The sequence below is a fragment of the Cucumis melo genome, chromosome 12 (genome assembly GCF_025177605.1).
Source record: "Cucumis melo cultivar AY chromosome 12, USDA_Cmelo_AY_1.0, whole genome shotgun sequence".
Lineage (NCBI taxonomy): Eukaryota > Viridiplantae > Streptophyta > Magnoliopsida > Cucurbitales > Cucurbitaceae > Cucumis > Cucumis melo.
In genome coordinates this window covers 17,263,736-17,284,600 of record NC_066868.1, presented here as the reverse complement: position 1 = coordinate 17,284,600, position 20,865 = coordinate 17,263,736, and the positions used below count along the sequence as shown (strand labels likewise).

Sequence of the window (20,865 nt, the reverse complement as noted above, 5' to 3'; positions counted from 1 at the left end):
CTAAATTTTTATAAAGTAGGTGCGCAATATGTTATGGATGTATGTGATATATATTTGGTTTGTCAATGGAATATGTTTGGCAAATTTGACGTTAAGGACAAACATTAGATTGAATGGTAAAACCCGTTAAGGTTTTGTGTACTAAATAATAGTGAGTTGACATATTCATAACAAGTATAATTTCACTTATTTTCTTACTTCACTGTTAATATAATTATTTATTAGTCGAATCAACTTTTATTGTCCGGCATTAACTAAATTTTGAAACAAATTTATTACGATTAGAATAGTGTATAGACGAAGGGTTGTCCACTCCTGCAAACGGGTATGTAACGACATTTCATAAATATCACGAACAGTTTTCATAACAAGTATTTCATGTTCTTGAAATCCCTATAAAGATAGGCTCATTAGCAACACGCATATTGGAAAAAATATTGTTAAAACTGCTTATTAAATGGTCAGTTCAAAATTAAAATTGAGCATTAGGATGTTACTCCCTTTGTCTATTGAATCCGACGTACACTGTATTTCTATTCATACTTCATACATGTTATAGCAATCACACTGTATTCTAAAATGTTCTTATTATTTTCGGTTTTTGACCCAAAAAAAAAAAAATCAAAAGGATCACTTTTCTCCCCTTCCTCAAATTTTTTTTGAAAAAACTCTTCTTAAAAAATAGCTGAATTTGATCGACACTTTCAAGTTTGGATAGTTTTACCTTGAAGAATCTAAATAAATATCTCGAATATCTTTATTAGCACCGGTTAGCCAACATTTTTGGGCCTATGCAAACCAATCTTATTCATCATAACACGATCTTATGCCAACACCCAACTCATGAAAATTTAAAAAAAAAAACAATAAAGTGTGGAATTGATTGGATTTAGTATACAAGCTATGAAGCCTTATAATAAGTGGATTCCGATCTGTGTTTCTCTTCTTTCAATTAGTAACAATCTCCGTTCTTCTTCCCTTTAACTTCTTCCTCTTTCTTCTCCTTTATGAACAACAAACTTCCTTCTTGATTCAACAATGGATTTCTTTATCAACTCACTTGCCTTCATTTTGTGGCTTTCTTTTCCACTGGGCTTTGATCTTGTGCTTTCTGATCTCCTCAGCTTTTGTTGTGTCTGAGGTCTCATCAGATCACCACTCCCTGGCCTCTGTTTTTGTTCACATCTCATCTCATCTTGCAACTGATCTTCTTCTGTGCCTTCTACTACTCCTTGCCTACTTGTCTTGGAACCTTTCATCTCTTGCTCAAAGAACAAAACTTGCACCACTGTTCTCAGTGGCAGCCGCTCGTTTTTCACGGCATGGCTTCGTAGTTCCGGTGTCAGTTTCTGGCAGTTTAGAACTCGACATAATCGCTTCTTCTCCGCTTTGCTTATATCTGGATGCTCCTGCTTTCCCACAACCAGTATCAATAGCAAATATCACATTTCTAAACTATTCTTAAATCTCACTGCTTCTCGATGTTTTGACTGTTTAATTTGTGAGTTAGATACAAATTTAACGTTATATCAACATTATAACAATAAAAAAGACGTGTACTTAGTGGTGAGAAGCATATACATGGAAATAAATCTCTAATATTTGAATATACTGCGTTTAATGGTAATAAAAAGGAAAAAGAAAAAGCTTTCTGTTTAATAATCATTTATCTTTCAAATTTTATGTTCTACCATGCTATTAGGTACGTCTCAGGCATAATTACTAAAAGTTATTTGATGAGATTTTCACAACATGACTGTTTTTTAATAATTATCAAACATGTGAGTTTAAATAATTTTTATCATCTAATAATCGAGGGAATCAATTACAAACATGGTCCTTTGTCTCCAAGAGAAAGTTATAATTTAATCCCTATAATTTTGAAACGTATAATTTAATCCATGTTGTTAACAAAATCTCATCAAAAAAGTCTTAATTATATGGTTTATAAATATTTCTACATCTTATGGTTTGATAAAATCTTCTTGCAAATGGGTACCGTATGAACTATTTATATATATATATAGATTTATCAAATATCATAGACTAAACTCTAACTTATTCCAAATCATAGAAGCCAAATTTACAATCTAATATAACTTTTTGTAAATCCCAAAGTTAGCCAAATGTAACCCTAGTATAGGATCCTTTTTGTTAACAAAATGGAAGGATATAATAATAGTTGTACCTTGAGAAAGATGTTGATAGCCTTGTAAATATGATCATGGGTTGGGCGAGCATGGTCAGGCAAAGCTTCAGCTACACAGATCATCTTAGCAACACACATTTTTCGGTCCCTAGCAACCACTTGAAGATAACAATCAATAAGCTTCCCAACTTTTCTTATAGATCTCAAATGCTGTTCATTTTCCACATCATCATCTGAATTATTCCTTCTCCACATCATCAAATAACTCTCTAAAACACCCACAACCAAATCAACATCATCATCCAATTCCAAACATTGCCCATTATCATCATCTTTAGACATAGAATTAGAAAAAAGTAAGTCTTTCACAGTTGCCTCTTCAAGCAATAAGCTGCATCTTCTTATAATCTCTGCCTTTGTAACTTGAGATGCTCCCAACACATTTGCAAGGTGGAGGACTCTAAGTGAGAAACTTACTGATACTGATTCTCTATCTGGTGGAATCAAGCCGATTATGGTTTCGATGATTTGTCGATTCTTCTCCACGTTATCCGACGTAGATCTGCCTCGGACGTCTGAAAGCCATCGGCATGTGTACACATGCAAGGCTTCGCCAATCAGTGGTGGAGGTAGTATGCAAGTTGATGAAATTGCTAGCACTATACAGCGGAATAGATTGATGTCGAGATCGGCTATATCCTCTGTCCACCAATCTTTTGGAACTGAACGGTGGTTTTTCTTGTTGTAGCCCGGTCTGGTGTATGTGTAGGACCATGTGACCTGCAACAATGTTAATAAGTCCAGAAATGTATGCGAGTTTATCACGTGATGAACTTTTCTTTTTAAATGAAAAATTACTTTTGAGTTTGTTGTCTAGATCAATGTAAAAGGATGTGTGTCGTCCCAAGTGATTCTTTCAAGGTTTCTCAAAAGAAATGGTTCTTTGAAGATTAAAACATGCATATACACAGTTTGTAACAATTCATTAACCGAGCTTTAATAAGCAGCAATTTGACTCTTGGACTTCACAATTTTGTAACAAAATAGTTTTTATTTTGAAAAGTATATTTCAAGACTTAATATAATGAAACTTCTAATACATATAAATGGATAAACTAACTGAAAATCCAATTCATTAAAAATTATGAAGACTAAGATTGTTACTTGACATTTAATTTCGATTAAATTTTTTTGAAAGTGGACTAAATTGTTAGAGATGTTAAAAGTATAAAAACTAAATTTGATAACATAGTTTTTTCTTTTTTAGTTTTTTTTAAATTAAGTCAATAAGTACTCGTTCCATCTTTGAATAATTTTTTGGTTTGTTATTTACTTTCTACCAATGTTTTCAAAAACCCAAGTCAAATTTTAAAATCTAAAAAATAGCTTTTAAAAACCTATAGAAATAGGCAAACTACCTAAAGAAAATCATAAAAAAAATCCAAAATCAAAACCAAATGCTTACCAAAGTCTTGTTGTTCATATTGTAGTTTTTTAAAATTAAGCCAATTATAAACATCCTTTCTACTTCTACACTTATTTACCTTGTTATCTACCTTTACCAATGTTTTCAAAAAACCAAACAAAAATTTGATTTTTAAAAACCAAATGGTAACCAAAAGAAACCCGAAGACTAATAAACTTAGAATGTCGTAAAACTAATGATTGAATTTCAAATTTTACTGGAAAATTTTTTAGTGTTGAGAAAAAGTAAGAGGGGAAAGTGATTGGATAAGATGAGAACCTTAGGAGGAGGAGTGAGGATATTGTGGACGATTGAATCAATGCATTTTGAAGTGATACCAAGATTATGGCACCATTCAGAAACCCCAACTGAAGAACAAAGAGCGAGAATGGAGTCCTTCCAACCACAAAGGATGCAAGAAATAAAGAAAGATTCGAGCTTGGAAACGAAATTCCCTTCATCCGTTGATTCATACATTCCAAGAAAGTTAGCAGCACAGAAAGCAGACACAAAGTTATGGGCACTGAGATTAATGGTGATTCCATAGCAAAACTTTGCACAAAGCTCGAAACCATCTTCTCCACCTGGAATCTCATGCAGCTCTATTCTAATTTTCTCATCACCATTATTCTTACTGCTGCTATGGTTAGAGCAAAGTCTCTGTAAAAGACCACACTTTGGTACCACAGGGAACTGCAGCTACCAAAACTCACCACAGTTAAACTCAACAAAAACCAAACAAAACCGTTGACTCGTATGATTTGGGTTGGATGGAGTCCAAGATTCAAAATAAATGACAACTTTTTTGTGAGTTGAGTTTGTTAGATGGATTCTCCTAAAATAGTATCTTTCCTTGCACACCCGATTATCATGCTAACATTTTTAAATATATATATATATATATATATAACTTAAAATATAACCAAATTTTATATTCTATGTATATAGAATTTAAAATTTTTTATATCTTTTAAAATATTTTTAATAGGTTTCTCATCTATTATAATTCTTCTTATCTAATTTTATTTTAAATCATTTATTCTTTTAATAGTTAAAATTTCTAACGCTATTAAAAATAAATTTTCATGATATAAAATTAAAAATGATTGTCAATTTTAACTTATTATATGTGAAAATAATTAAATAAAAATTTAATAAATACAGGTAAATATAACAAAATACTAAATATTTACCCTTTCTCATAACAATTTAAGAAAATGGTCCAATTACTTTTTCATAAATTTCATATTTGTCCATATTAGATTTTGATTACGGGACAATTTTTTTTTGTCTTTTCTTCTTCTTTATAATTTATTTTCTTTTTTCATATTATTAATTTATTCGTATTATTATTCTCCTTCCTCATATTTTCATTTCTTTTTTGCAATTTGTTCATTTCATCTTCTAAAATTTCTTCCTTCTTTTCTTCACTCTTTTTCTTTTTTTTCTTCTTGGTCCAAAAATTTAAACATTTTTAATATAAGATTTAACTGATCGTGTATCAATATCTAAATAGTTAGTTGTCTAGTCTAGATAGACACATAGATCAATATCACTAATAGATCATTTAGTGATCTGGGTACAAGATAGTTTAGACCAGGTATATAGTCGTTTAGACTGGATACAAAATCATTTTTTCATCTGTATATGATTGATTAATCGCAGAGTATTTTTGTTATTTCATGTTATGGGCTTGTGTGCTTTTTTTTTTTTCAAAATTGTTGTATACGGTGTAAATTAAATTTTAATTTTTTTTTAAAAGAATAATTTGAATAACCCAACGAACTCGACATGTTTCATAGTTAGATTAGGTTGTGTTGGATTCATTATTTAATAAATGTTGTTTGGATGGTGGAAGAAACTAATTAATATCCCAAACCATTGAATTGGATTTAAAACGTACTTCAATCCACTTAACCCGATCCATGAATACCCTCATTTTTCACTGTAATTCATTTGGCTTTCAAGTGACAGAATTGTTCTTTCGAAACGGTAGAAAATATTCAAATTATTTTCTGTACAAGGGTAGAATTGTCCAATAGAATTTGCTGCAATGCCTACCTTGATAATGATCTTGTTTTTATCTTCTTTTTTTAAGGAATATTTGAATTTTTAGTGAAATCCCTAAAATAAAACTAGTTTCTAAAAACTCATTTCTTTGGACCGATGAAAATCAACTAATGAACAAACCTTGTGAATGAGATAAGTGATGTTTATTTTGATACTAAGGTCACTGGGTGTTTCTGAAATGACAGTCCTGCAATGAAAATTTTGTTTTTAAAAATTTTAAACTAAATTTAAAAAAGAAATTATAAAAAAAAAATGAAGAAATAGTTTAACCTGGTGGCTTCTTGAGTGTGGAAGGTGTCTGGCCTTGTTCCTAATTTCATAAACTTCATGACTGCCTGAAACCAAGTTGAAATGGTAGCTTCTCTACCAACACCCCTTCCATTTAATTATACATAATTACGTTTCTTAGTTCCAAAAATGAGAAGAGATCACCTAAATTAAAAAGAAAATAACTTCAATTTGCTGCATACCACCCACATTCCCATTCATGTTTTGATTTGAGTAATATATATGATTATTGATGTATATCTTTGAAATATGTGAAAAACTAATAACATGTCCATTTAATTTTCCAAATTAACTCTAATTATTTATTGACACACAAGCTTATGTTCATGTAGGAAGGTAAATTTAATTATATATCTAAATTTAATTAAGTTTGACGTTGAAGAAATGATCTCTTTTATTCTCTATTTTGATATCATCTTAGTTCCAAAAACTTAAATTATATATATATATGAATAAAGTTAAATTAATTTTATATCATCAATCATCGGAAACATTAAGTATAATAAATTTAATGACATAGTCTTAATAATATCTCCAACATAAGGTTTTAAAAATATGTGTGGTTCGAAAAATTTATGTACTAGAGGTTTATAGCCCTACTTCATTATTATTGTATTGTCTCTTTTGCGTGCATATACACTTTTCACTATTATATATTAGTCAAATAATATAATTAAATATTTCATGTGAATAAAGCATGATCAGGAAAATAGATGTATGATGATGGGAAATGAAAATTGGTATCACCTCAATACCAAACATATTATTCTTTAGGATACTCAATTAAGTATTTCAAAGAATGGATACTCAATTAAGTTATGAAGTATTTCAAACATAGAAAGTCTATGTTTGGATACATAACCATAAGATGAAATCTTTTAATAAATTTGCACAAAAGAAATGGAGTTTTTTTTATAATTGTACAGACTTTGAATGTGTCTATCGTGAATACGGTTGAAATACTATTGGAATTTAGTTATTTAACCCCTACTTAGGAGGCCAAACACAAGTGAAAAAAAAAAGTAAAACTTAGGGATGATTATTGAAAATGAGAATAATGTTTTTAGTAGAGGAGAATTAGGCAGGGAAGTGCTGTGGGTTCGATGACAGGCATATATGGGGTACGTATAGAAGACAGAAAAACAAAAGCATATATATTTTGAGGTCACTAAAACACCCCTACTTAGTCATCACATACAAATAAAAGCCCCCGTGGCACTGGCTTCTTCTTCAATTATTTGCAGCTTTCTTTCAAAGTAAACTGTAAAACCTTATCAATTGAATCAAGACCAAACATGGGAATCTTGTCTACCAGCATTCTCAAAGTTTGTGGGTAATTTGAGACGCATGAAGTCTTAGAGTTTTCATGACGCAAGATGAAATCCAAATCTATGGAGGAGATAAAAAATTTGTCATAAAATCCAAATCCATGCATTTTTTTCGGGGAAAAATGGTGTTTTAATTCCGAATTTTAAAGAATTTAGGAGTTTTCTTTATTTCTTTTTCACACTGAAAATTATCTAACTGGGAAACAGTAAGTTTTCTGTTAAATTAACTATATAACAGTAAGTTTTCCGATAAAAGAACTATATAATTGAGAAATCCAAGCCGGATAGGATTTCCATTTGGCCTGGACATTTATCTATTTCTTTGATAGCAAAACAGATAGAAGAAAGTGAAAGAGAGCATACCATGACAGAAAGCTTTAGAAGAAGAGGTTTGTGATTTGGAAAATGCTGCAAAGTTCATCCATAATGCATAGTTGACTCAGCTGGAAACACACACAGCAACTAAATCAAATATAAAACAAAGAGAAACTGATCCTACAAGAGATCCCAAAGTGGAAATTAGGTTGATATATATGAGGAAGAATGAATTGGAGTTTCATAGAGATGGAAAATAAATGAATACAGCCTACACAAGTTGTGAGTCGCAGTATCAAAATCATCAACCAAACGGAAAATATGAATGTATTTAACAGAGAAAAAGAGTGTCGTGGTTGGTTGGTATTAGTCAACATGGCAATGCATCAAAACCACGTACGTTATGATAATCTGCTTGAATAAAAAAGAAAAGGAAGACAGAGAGAAATGCAACAAAGAGGAGCAGTGTCCTCCCATATTATTATGACTACATAATGGAAATATCATAGACAATACCTCCAAAGTCAAGTTCTAAAGTCTAAAGTTGATACGTTGGAGTTAGGTGGTTTATGTTTAAAGGTAGAGTTGTTTAGTTTGGATTTAGGAAACATTTGAGGGAGGTGAAGAAAAAAAGGAGAAGATGGAGCACTTCATTTTAACTAGCGATTCTGGTTGATGTTAGTCAAGTTGAGTACTTTAACATCAACTTAAGAAGTCAATGGACTAAACATCTTTTTAGTATGAGGTTAATTATATGATTTCAAAAATAAAGTTACAGGGATTTACGTTTAAAGTAGACAACTTCATATCATAGTAGAGATTCGTGGAGGGAAGTTGGATATTACTTTGATGTATATATAAGGACTAGTAGGCAGGTAGCAAAATGGGAAGAGAAAAGTAGTGGGAAAATGGAGGTGTGTATGATTGAGTTAACAAAAGGCATGAAAAGGGCAAGTGGGGAAAGGAAGACTTTTTGGACAGTGCTCCAATTAAGTGAAAAAAACTGAAGAGAGAGATCCCCACACTGTGCCTTTCTTCATCATGCTTTCCCCCACTAATACAATATCCACCTACATTCTTCTTTCTTCTTCTTCTTATATTCTATTCTCTTTCCTTTCCTTCATGTTGGCCACGTGTCTACTCCTCTACCCTTTGTTACATCAAACTCCGATGGGAATGTTCTACCCCAATTTTTGTTTGTTTCTACCTTCCCCTTCATACCTACACTAAGAAAACTCGTGGACATGGTTGTACAATCTATAGAATAGATCATATTAGTCACATAACCTATACTATAAATCATCTTGAAGTAATTTAATAACGTAATTATGTAACTAAGTGAAAGAAGAAATGGAACCCACACACCCATCCCTCTTCAATCCCATCATGATGACTGCAGGCCATGATGATGCTCATAATCAACATCACCCTCCTAATATGATCATCACAATCATCAATATCATATTCCTTTACATCATTGCCCCATAATCAATTTTACAGTTTCTTAATATTAACGAGACTTTTCTGAATTATTATTGAAGAAGAGATTTTTCTTATCATTGCTCTCTGTCCCTAATCTCTCCAGCCACACTAGTGTCATTACAATTAATATTCTAGAGCAGTATCTCTACATCATATGCTTTCTTTGTAAACATTAAACATCACTTTTCAATTGTTTCCATTTGGATATCTTTCAAGACAATTTTTAATCCTTCATAAAAAAATTTAACCTAAAAATAGTTGTTAAATAGTTGCCAAAGTCAGCTAGCTACTCCCCACTTATTATATTAAAAGGAAATGTGTTGTATAGTTGTAACGGCATTCATGAATCAAATAAAAAAAATCCACCAAAAACATACATCTAAATAGTTGTCAAAGTGAGCATCGCTCACCATATTTGATGTGCACTCCTTTCATTGGAGTCAAAGGTTTAAATCCCTACTCCCCACTTATTGTACCGAAGGGAATAAAAACACATTAGGCAGTTGCAGCAGTAAAAGATTCATGAATGAAATAAAAAGCCACCATGGAAATGCATCTAAATATAAATTAAGCTATAACTTGGAACTTGAGCTTTTTGGTACAAAGGGGAGATGGGACATTAGGAAGGTGGGTTAGACAGTTATACAAGAAGCATGATGGAATGGAATTAAACATATACAAAATGGGAATAGTCAAACTTCACTCTGATTATGATGGGATAATACAAAGACTCAGAAAAAGCATCCAAAAGGAATTCTGTCTTCCAGTGGCACCCACTTGCCTAGACATCTCACTGTTTTTCTAAACTTTAACTACTTTTTCCTCCTTTGCTCATAAACAGTGTCCTCAAATAAAGGACTCCTCCTCACATTTATGACAGTAAACTTCTACCATTGATATAACCTCGTAAAGCCCCAAGACATTGAGAATTACCTGTTGCCATAATTGAGTGCCGAAAGCATCTTTGATCGAATCCTCAAAAAGAACTTTCAGCCCAAAAAAGCTTGAATAAGCTACCCATGATCTCCTGCTAGATATCTTTTGTAGCCTGCAAATCTTGTCATTCTGTCTAAAGCCAAATCCACATATTATTATTACTTGAAAAGTTTTTCACCACTATACCTACGCAGTATATACTTAAGAGCATTTACACGTATAAGGAATAATATAGGAGTAATACTTAACAATGGTGTTGGAATCTCTTTTCTGCTCTAAAGAATAGTTTTCAGAAATCCATCATTCAAAAAGTTCACTCAAACAGAACCTTACAAAACAATAGACAGACTCAGAGCAAAAAGAACATTCAGTTCAGCTATTGGGGGGAAGGGGTTGTTCCTAACAAAACAAACCTGTAATCATGCAGGCGACTAGCACCCGTCTGATTTGATGTGCCTATAACAATTACAATGAAAGTAATGCAACAGGCATAACATTTCCCTAACCAAATTCTTTCCCATTTCCTCAATTTTCTACAGTATACACTTAGGAGGAGAGAATCTTAAATATTCATAATCAAGCTTACATGTGCCCCTTAGTAGGTCGTGCAACTACAAAAAGAAGAATTCCTGATGGACTAAAACAAAGTCTCCAGTTACATTTAAAAAAAGAAAAAAAATCATTCATCTTCAGATAATTGCTGCAGTTTTGAACTCCAACCATTTTGTCACAATAAGAAACTACACAAACTTTCACGATCATTCTGCTCATTTTGATCAGTTACCAAACAAGTCATCATCACTGTCATTAGTATTTGTCCTGTTATTGTCCTCAAGTTTCCGAGTGATCAAATCTTTAGGAGGGGAAGACAATCTATTAGCAGAACCAGCCGAGGAATATGCCCATGATGAACCCACATTTCCTGAAAATGATTCTCCGTAAAGGTCATCATAAACTCCGGTTTTTGATGGATTTTTTACCCTATTCAAGATTTCTTGTAATTTACCAGTCACACCTTTTGGAGAAATGTTCTCTCCCCTTAAAGAAGACGGCTCCTTGCCTTTTGGTATTATGGTAGTCTGCACCAGAGATTCATATTTCCCAACTAGACTTCCTTCTTTAACACCTATTGGACCAGGTTCTGTCCCTACATCAGCACCATCTGAAAATCCCACAACTTCAACCAGCTCCCCTCCAAGTTGATCCCTGAAAGCCACTCTCATCTTCCTAAGCTTTTTGGTAGGCCTTCCATGTCGTGTATCTTCTTTTGCACTTGCTGGACTGCTGTCTTCAGATGATGAAGGTAGGCCAGATTTGGTAAGACCATAGCGATTAAGTAGTGTATTATAAGAAACAACAGCCTCCTCATCAGAAGGATCAGGAGGTGGTGGTAAATCAACCTCGGTGGGCAATGGCGGACGAGGAAATAATGCTGCATCATTCTTTCTCAAGATATAAGTTCTTGTTGATGCAGCAAACCGTAAGGACTGTCCTGCTTCTAGCTCAACTGGAGAGTCTTTAGTTAACCGCTCATTAGCCACAAATGTTCCATGAGCAGATCCCAAATCAATTACATATATGCTGCAAAATCAACTAATGCTTGTGAATTCGCATGGTCATCAAAAGTATCTCTAGATGCTGAAAATTGAGCGAGGCATAAATAAATTATAAAGAAAAAACAAAACCCCATGGCTGCTACATCATTTTCTAAACAGGTCAAGAAATCCATTCCTAACATGCAGAAGTAATTCTCAAAGCATTTAACTGGTGACCCTAGAGGTAATCTTTGTATTCCATGAGAAGAAACGGAATTTTATCATAGGATACCAAGCTTTCTTTGAGAAAAATAAAATATATACAAGAGCATACAAAAATACAACACAACAAAAGGACTCCAACAAAATACAAAAGGATACACTAGTAAAAAAATGTAAAGTCTTAGTAGTTAAAAAGACCTAACCAATAATGCCTAGACCATAGCATTAAACCTAAAACCTCCTACAACTCCCCTTTGGACCTATCGCCTCCTCTCAAGTATTCCGTAATTTCTCTCTGAGTATTATATAATTCCTCTCAAGCCAAATCCCGAAATAATGGCAAACAAACAAGTCTGCAAGAGGATTTTGCCCTTCTACCGAAAACGGCACATTGAGCAAAACCTCCTTCCTCTGAATCCTGAAACCCCTATTGTGCCCCAGGGAAACTCTAGAGGTATCCAAGAACTTGGACCAAATTGACTAGCCAATCATACACACCCCTAACTAATAAGGAGGATGCTTTTGGTAAAAGGGTGCACATCAGTTAGTCAGCACCAGTTTTAGGCTCAAATTGACCCATCAGCTTGCAGCAGTCAGAGTTCATTGGATTGGAAAGGTTCCGTAATACCGACAACCATTAATAATAAAACTGAGACAACCAATGTTTTTGTCGGTTTAAGTCTTTTTTTAATATTCCATGTTCACCCTTAGTCTTCTGCACAAACTCGTATTGATTAACTTTCTTGTGTAAGACCTGGACTTTCCCCTTTTGAGATCTTAACCTTCCAAAACAAAGAAAATGAAGAGGTCGATAGGGGGAAGCAAGAAAACCCTCAAAATTCAGAGAGACCCAGAAAAGAAAGCTTTGTGAAGAACAAGGGATCAAAATATGAGAATGTACGCCCCAATCAACATGGACACCTCTAGAACAGAAGGCTACTTCCTATCTCTCCGTCCACGAGGGGGGCCCCGTACCAAAAGTCAGGACACAACATAATATACCGTACAAACAAGGAAAGAGAAGCAAAAACCTCACCAACCACCAGGAAGAAAAGGGCAGCCCCTTAAGGAAAAGCACACGGCTCCTGAGTAACAGTGTAACTCTAACACCTATCTAGAGATCACGTGTTCAAACCTTTAAGTGAGCTTACTACGAAATTCATTGATGTCTTCCAAATCTAAGCCTGAAGGCAAACGTAGGTACTCCTAGATTAGTGGGGAAGGCCCTATTGGATTATTAGGGGAAAAACCCATTTGCTAAACAAATCAATAATTATGATTCATATAACACTAAAACAATCCAATTATTAATCCAGAACACAGGAACGGAATAAGAAACACCAACAGCCAGCAATTGAGTGCCACCTAATAGACGAGTTGTAAAATAGAGCAGCCAGACTTTGGTACCAAACGCTTGCTTCAAAGAAGTGAAATTCCCGTAATAGGGGATATGCTACTTGAAAAGCTTGCATGAGTCCAATGGACATAAGCTACTTACATCTTCCAGCAAAAAGTTCCTTTCCAAACAGACTCACTCCACAAATTTAGCAACAAAAGAGTTCCAGATTAATCAATACCAATAGGCAATGAATTCAACCCACTACAAATATGAAAGGACAGCAAATTTTTCATATAGTGTCTGGAGCCCTTCTTCAACCTGGGCTTGCAGCTGACGTTCTTGCTCATGCAGATTTTTCAATAGTGCATTAAGCAAAAGGACCCTGTTCTAGAACAAAATATCCCATCATCCAACCATTGCACACATTTCTCCCCTTTCAACCAAATTCTCAGCGCTCCACCAAAAAGTACAACGTTTTTAACGATTGAGCACAAAGTAGACCCACAGCTCACCATTGATTCAGTAGGCAAAGCAACTCACACTCACTGACTGGTATAGCCTAAAACCATCAAGCCATCGCAATCACATTATTCATAGTAAAGAAAAAGAATGTCCACTGCCCATTTATGGCTTATGCTAATTTGTCCAATTCCACAAGTTCGAATTAGTACCACTAAATGGAGGTGAATGGTTTAGCATTCAAAGGGCTCTTCATGTTTGCCATCTCCAAAATTGATCACAGAAAGTATAGATTATTCACATCTACCATCACCAGGAATAGCCCTCATCTTGAAAAGGAAGAAAGGAAGGAGAAAAAAAAAAGCACAAGAGGCTAACAACTAAGATAAAGTCAGGCACGTCACCTAATTCCAAAGGGCTCTGTATAGAAACTCACAAAAGAAGAAACATGTCTGTTAACTATCCCAATCTGTGCTCAGTAAGCCCATTGGTTTTCTCACATTTTAGTAGATAGAGACTCTTGACCTTTAACCAGCCAAGCGTGTACACTGCAAACAGTTTTGTTTTGTTTTCTTTTTTTTTTTTTTTTTTTTTTTTTTTTTTTTGAAACAGAAACGGATCTCTTCATTAATAGATAAAAAAGAGATAGTAGCTCTTAGTACAAAAGAGTTATACATGAGCTAAACAAGAAATAGGGATCAATAGCTGCACCTGGACATCTCAACTAGGTTGGTACCCCCTTAGCAACTTCATCATATCGAAAAGAACGAAAGCAAAAATGAGAAAATAAACCCAATACTAAGCCATGATAATGAATCTTTACTAGTTCATGACTAGTAAGGAGTTTAGTACAAAAAGAAGTAACCATAATAAAGGGGAGAAAAGGAATCAAAGAAAAATAAAAGCAACAGAATTAAGGTGGAAATCTAAAAGTTCTTCAATTTAAGTTGAGGTCTTGGATTGTCTAGCTTCCAAAAAGTTTTGAGAGGTACACCAGGAAGAAGCATTTCTGTGTACTATATCAAAACAATCAAAACATCCCATTGTTTTATCATGAAAGACTCTTTGATTCCTTTCAAACCAAATTTCTGCCAAGATAGCTTTCGCTGCATTTTCCCAAAGTACAGTGGCTTCTTTATGCAAATTGGGTTATACTTGAACAGCTTTGTTTAATTCTAAACATGGACGAGACTATAGATGAAAGAATTGTAGTAACATGTTTTCATTATGGATTGGCTCACCCTCTTCATAACCTACATCCTATATTTGAACAAAGTCGGGACCTTAATTTTTGTTGCAAGCATCTACTAAATTTGAGTTGTAGTTTCCATATTGGTTGTGCTCGTGTGGTGGATGTGGAAGGGAACCACTCTATCTTGCTCACTCTTTTGATCACAAAAAAACAAGATAACATCTCCATCTTGTCCCTATTCACCAAAATCTAAACACTTCAAAGGAGGCATACACTACCAATCTTGCATATATGACCGTTCATTCTCCTTTTGTTTTATGATATCCTCCTTTAATTTCACTCCTTTTCTTAATATGCGTGGTTCTTTCTTCAATAGCAACTTCTCTCGTGTGAGTCTTCATCCCAGTTGAAGTTTATTACCAGATCTCCCATCTCTCTTGGCTCTCTGGTGTTCATCGACTTCTTTGCTGAAAATTTTTACACCTTTCAGCAATCATGCCTATCTTCCAATGTGCTTCTTGGGGCATCATCATCAAACCACAAAAGTTCGAAATTCATTGACAACATTATTTCTTTCTATCATTTCTACAATCTTGGAGTAATCTCCTTACTAGGCTACACCCACACATTTCAAACAAAAATGAAAAAGAAAAGAAAATCACTCTATTTATTAATCACCTTCACTCAAAAAAAACTCACAAACTATAACTGCCATAATATAGAATTATAGATCTGGCATTGATGAGAACATGAGCATCATACAGTATCAAAACTATTTTAAAATGAATCAAATAGTAGAGAAAAATAATTAATATATAAATAACCTGTGATCAGAAATACAATTCAAAAAACAAGTTATGGGTTAAAAATTTTAACAAAACCAAAAAGATGATTTGATTGGCAAGAAAACTGACATCCAACCTTCCATTCTTATGAGGAATAACAGCAGCATGTTGGCGGGATACAGACTGGTGATCAAGCACAAAATCGCAAGTATGGAATTGTCTTCCAAAAATATGTCTCCGCTTGTCCAGATTAATTCGATCAATAACCTCACCATCCTTTAAGACTTCAAGATAATAAACTCCCGAGCGCGGTTCAATTGCCCAGTCAGGAGGCTGCCAAGTGGACTGACTTCCTCCAACCTGAGTTAATTGCTGAGACTGCCCCACTAATGGCCCCGCCTCAGGACCAATAACCTTTTGTGAATCATGGGATTGATGTTGATTAATGGTTTGAAAGTGAGAAGATCTCGATTGTGAATATGGAACCAGTGGTTGAATGCCTTCTTTGGTAGAAGATTGAGTAGAGTCGTGTGAAGTAGAATTGACAGTTACAGCGAATGGTTCTAGGGTCTGAGCCTTTTTAAATCTATCGAGGCCACTTCTTCCATACATTCTCTAATGTCTGTCACTTTGAGATCAAAGAAATGCTAGTAGACTGAGGTTTATTACAATTGAAGCACAATGGGTCTTCAGCAACGAACTTCAAATGGTCCACAGACATAAAAGCACAAAATTTCACTGAAAGAAGAAGACATGAACCATCATCAACTCTAGTCTTGAATTCTTTTCCTACAGAACCTCAAAGCGTAACTTCATCAGAAGACAACACGCAACTGCAATAAGCATACAATAATCAGGAATGTGCGCATCACTAAAGTGACAAGTGAATAACAATCACGGATCTAACAAAAAAAAAATTCCGGCAAATGGTATTTAAAAACGAGGAAGGGGAAAAGTTAGAGTTGCAAGAATTTGTGCAACTAGGGTCATAAGAACGAGAACTTAAACATTGATGAGAGAGTAGAAACTGAATGATTATGTTAAATTGAGAATACATTGATGAAAGTTAGTAGAAATGATGTTTGAAAGGGAGAGGACATGAAAGAGAAATTACGAGGGAGACAACATGGGAATGAAGAAAACAGTGATGAAGGTGAATTCGATTTGATTGATAGATGAAGGGCGTTTGTATGGAACAGAGAGAAATTACCTGCGACTGATAGGATTAGCGATTTTTTGAATGGTGAAGAAGTATGAAGAGGAGAATTGAGGAAAGTGAGAGCGTCGAGCTCCGTGATATGTCCGGCCGTCCAAGTGGCGGACGGTTGCCTGCCGTTCTTCCTTATATCGCCTTATCGACGCCTTATGCTGGATGATGCTCTCTCTCTCTTCTTGTTAATTAGATTTAAATAAATAGATAAATTGTTTTTTATTTTAAAGGTTAAATTTCAAGTTTAATCCCATCTATCTAAAAAGGGCTACGGAGTTTCTCTCCTCTTGTTTACGGACTTAGTAACACATGCACTGCACGTTTTATTTTAGTATATAAAAAAGTTAAATTTGTGTAAATAGTATAGTATGAATGTTCTATATGATTTTTATGAACATAAAAGTAAACACACATGAGATAATATTAACAACCAACTTTCATAATTTATCATAATCGATCACTTCTTTATCTTAAACCTTTCTCCATTTTGCTCGGCCAAAATTGAAAGCATAAATTAACAAAATATCATTTTTGATGTTGACCTTCTTTGTGATGAAAGAGAGAAGTTAGGAAAAAAATTTAATACTAATTTTTTAATTAATTGTGAAAACAATGATTGAATTAAAAAAATTATAATTAAAGAACAAAAAATAGTTTAAAACAAACCTCTTTGTCAACCAAAATGAGTTTCAAAATTGATAGATTTTTTTCTTAACTGCAAGATTGGATGTTTGTTTTTCAAGTAACTGTCACTTTAATTGTCCATGATTTGTTGAAAAGCTTCAAATCTTTAATCAACCAATAGGATTCATACGTTGATATCTTTCAAATTAATAGACTTTCAAATGTAGAATATTTGAAAAAGATACCTAATAATGTTATTAGAAAAAAAACAATCAAATAAGTCTTTTAATTTGTAGTAAAAGTTAAAAAAATTGTTACAAAAACTTTTGAAATTTCAACTCTTCAAATTTATATTGTTTGTTAGAATTAATGTATGATATTTAATTTTAATTAATTTCGAAAATGTAAATAAAAAACCTTCAAACTTTTCACATTCTTCATACTTTATTTTTTTAATTCAACTTTTAACATCCTAAAAGAAAAACATATACATTATTATAAATAAAGTAGTAGGGAGAATGCATATGAATTTGTTTTAAGAAAAAGATAAAATAAAAAATGAATTTACCACTAAACCAAAAGGAGATTTGAAAAACAAAACTTAAAGCAAGGGTACAAAGGAAAGGAAAAAAATTCTCCACTTTGGAGTATTTATATATAGTATAGATAGATTGGTTTTTTTTCACGTACAAAGTACTTGGGTGCATGTTATGTTTTAAAATATAAAATTAATAATATAAGTTATAGTATTTAACTAATAGTTATATTTTTATAAAAGTTTTACCTAATAAGAGTTACATCCATATTTTTTACTTTTATTTAGAATTAATATTTTATTGTTAATTATAATTAATGATAGAGATATCTCAAAATTATTTTTTATAAAATAGTGGATACAAACTTTTTTTTTTAGTCTCTTTATTTTTAGTTTAGTTTTGAATCAAAATGTGATAATATTTAATTTACCTTTTTTAAAAATTAATATTATATCTCTAAATTATAGAATAATTTTAAATTATATTATATTATTGAAGATTATTGAAAGAAGTATAAGTTATAAAGAAAAAGAAAAAAAAAAAAAGAGTTAAGTAATATATAGAAACATGATAGCAATGACGGTTGGAGAATTGATGTAAAAAATATCCGTATATAAAATGTTAGGTTTTTATGAGACTAGTTAGTAACACATGCATTGTACGGGAAATTTGTCAAATTTATATAAATAGCATAGTATGAATTTTTATATTCAAACATAGTAAAATATCATATTATGTGATCTCATATTATCATAATATATATAATTTCTATAAACATAAAATTAAGCACACATAAGATAATATTAGCTACCAAACTTTCTCCCATATACATTATAACTATTAGATGACTTTATTATTTAAGTTAATAACTAAAAAAACATATATAACAACCAAACTAATCTAATATGGTTAATTTGGAAATGTGTAAATTAAAATCATGCACTATATTTCACATCTCAAATATGAATAATTTCATCATAATAAACTTTCAACGACAACCAAATTGAAAATTTTGATTTGATTCGCTCATTTCAAAGCTTAATTAACATTAGATTTTCCTTTTTTATTTCTTATTAATTTTTCCAGACTCACCATTTTTGACAACCTCATTGAACGCCTTTATTCAAATTTAGTACCATTGAATTGTTCTTAATTTGTCATAATCGATCACTTCTTGATCTTAAACCATTCTCCACTTTGCCCTAGCTGGAATTGAAAAGCATAAGTTAACAAAATATCCTCTTAATGTTTACCTTCCTCACGATGAAAGAGAGAAAAGTTAGGAAATAAGAGATTATACATGATAAACTTCCCTTTTTCCTCACTTTCATGCTTGTATTTAATTTTTCTCTGTAGTTTTCTATCAATTTGAAGGTGGCAAGCTAATAAGACACTAAAAAAAAAATCTTAAAAAGAACGCTCTAGTGTGAATTTTTCCATAATTCCATGTATGTGTGTACCTAATTGTTCAATGTTGTTCTATGTTATTTGATTTTGATTGAATCCATTGATCCTTTTATAGATGTGATTTGATCAAGGTTAAAATTTGGTTAGGTTATTGTTTTACTTGTAATAAGAATAAATGATTTTGTAACTTCATTATTGAGTAACGTAATTTATTCATTAGTTTTCTTTACTTAAATGCAATAATGAATGGTTATAACATTAATTATCAATTAAATTTAAGAGTCATTCCAACTACTTTAAAAATTCAGAAAACTACATTAAATTATTTTATTAATTGTTTAGAAATAAAAGTATGGAAGAAACCTTTTCACATACTTATTATTGAATGACAAAATTACCACTAAGTGAACCATAGAAAACTAAAAAAAAGGTTTTATTTAATAAAAAGAAATGTTGACTTTAGATAGATAGTCAGAAGTTTTATTGAAAAATGTTATAGTGAAATAGTTAAAAGATTATAGAACCTTTTATTATTGGTGTAAGACCATTATATAAAATAACTTAAAAATACCTATGGAACTCGAAAGGATTGAAACCTTAGTTTGACAACATTTGTCAAAACATATATACATCTCTTATTAATGCAAAAATATTGTTATGCATTCTTGAAAAAAATTGAGAGAATGAATTGAGAAAAAAATACACAACAAAAAAAATTAAGAAAAATAATTAAACTTTTCGAAAAAATTAGTAGAGGATAACTCTTTATATAGCTAGGAGTCGAGGCGATTGCATAACTTTTGAAATTCAGCTATTAAATATAATTAAATGTAAAATCATTAATTATATAATTAATATTTAGAAATTCAAACCAACAAAACTTTTTAAATTATAGGATTTCATCTTCTTACATTTCTACTTCTTTCTATCTCTTTTATTGATACTAATCATTTGGGGAAATGTTGTATTATTTGAAAATCTAATTACATATAATTTATTTATTAAACAAATAAACATTATCATTTTCTTAAAATAAAAATTTCAAGGCATACATTTACATGTCATTTTTTTACTTTCAAGAATCCATTTATGTAAATTCATAATAAATAAACAATAACAACTTAGAATGTTATTAGGTTAGGGGTTATTTTTAGGGGTCTTTTCAAAAATATAAAAAAGCGACAAAATATTTATATTGTATAGAACAATTTCGAAAATGGAAAAAGCCCAGAGACCCAATGTGTAAAATACTAAAAATGTCGCGTCAACAATACGTGTAACATATTTGGTAACACGATTTGGTACACGATCGTTTAGATTTAGCTACACGATCGCCAAATCTAAACCATTTTTTTTTCAACCCCAAATCTAAACGGTTTTTTTTTCAAAATTTGGTATACGATCTTTTAGATTTGGTTACGCATTCGTTTAAACCATTTTTTTCAACCCCAAATCTAAACGATTTTTTTTTCAAAATTTGGTATAGGATCTTTTAGATTTGGTTACGCATTCGTTTAGATTTG

General features: G+C 32.2%; 2 protein-coding genes across 18 annotated transcripts; both read right to left on the bottom strand.

The window, feature by feature from the left end:
- Positions 1–725: 725 nt before the first annotated feature.
- LOC103498200 (BTB/POZ domain-containing protein At5g47800-like) lies at positions 726–8,318 on the bottom strand. Of its 15 annotated transcripts, none has more exons than XM_051079985.1 (7): positions 8,132–8,318; positions 7,664–7,743; positions 5,955–6,047; positions 5,805–5,871; positions 3,894–4,313; positions 2,189–2,929; positions 726–1,409 (listed from the first exon to the last, which is right to left on the bottom strand). In XM_051079985.1, the coding sequence occupies exons 3-7, from the start codon at positions 6,011–6,013 to the stop codon at positions 981–983; spliced, it is 1,716 nt and encodes a 571-aa protein (XP_050935942.1). In that variant the 5' UTR covers positions 6,014–6,047; positions 7,664–7,743; positions 8,132–8,318; the 3' UTR covers positions 726–980. The 15 variants fall into 15 exon arrangements, with proteins under 15 accessions (XP_050935942.1, XP_050935932.1, XP_050935935.1 ...); XM_051079975.1 differs by having other exon boundaries at positions 5,955–6,019; XM_051079978.1 differs by having other exon boundaries at positions 5,955–6,116; positions 8,132–8,317.
- A 2,211-nt stretch (positions 8,319–10,529) lies between these two features.
- Positions 10,530–16,974, bottom strand: LOC103498201 (protein phosphatase 1 regulatory inhibitor subunit PPP1R8 homolog). 3 transcript variants are annotated; one of them, XM_017046879.2, is made up of 3 exons: positions 16,776–16,974; positions 15,702–16,398; positions 10,530–11,614 (listed from the first exon to the last, which is right to left on the bottom strand). In XM_017046879.2, the coding sequence occupies exons 2-3, from the start codon at positions 16,175–16,177 to the stop codon at positions 10,810–10,812; spliced, it is 1,281 nt and encodes a 426-aa protein (XP_016902368.2). In that variant the 5' UTR covers positions 16,178–16,398; positions 16,776–16,974; the 3' UTR covers positions 10,530–10,809. The 3 variants fall into 3 exon arrangements, with proteins under 3 accessions (XP_016902368.2, XP_016902369.2, XP_016902370.2); XM_017046880.2 differs by having other exon boundaries at positions 15,702–16,354; XM_017046881.2 differs by having other exon boundaries at positions 15,702–16,303.
- Between the last annotated feature and the right edge of the window lie 3,891 nt (positions 16,975–20,865).

What these genes read in the sequence shown, in the direction of transcription:
- LOC103498200 (XM_051079975.1), bottom strand. An exon ending in TCCTCACTCCTCCTCCTAAG is followed by an intron (nt 2,930 to 3,893) that starts GTTCTCATCTTA and finishes ACATTGTTGCAG; the next exon opens with GTCACATGGTCCTACACATA. An exon ending in CTATCAACATCTTTCTCAAG is followed by an intron (nt 1,410 to 2,188) that starts GTACAACTATTA and finishes GTGGGAAAGCAG; the next exon opens with GAGCATCCAGATATAAGCAA.
- LOC103498201 (XM_017046879.2), bottom strand. Translation starts at nt 16,177, where the DNA reads ATGTATGGAAGAAGTGGCCTCGATAGATTTAAAAAGGCTCAGACCCTA. An exon ending in ATTCCTCATAAGAATGGAAG is followed by an intron (nt 11,615 to 15,701) that starts GTTGGATGTCAG and finishes TTGATTTTGCAG; the next exon opens with CATATATGTAATTGATTTGG.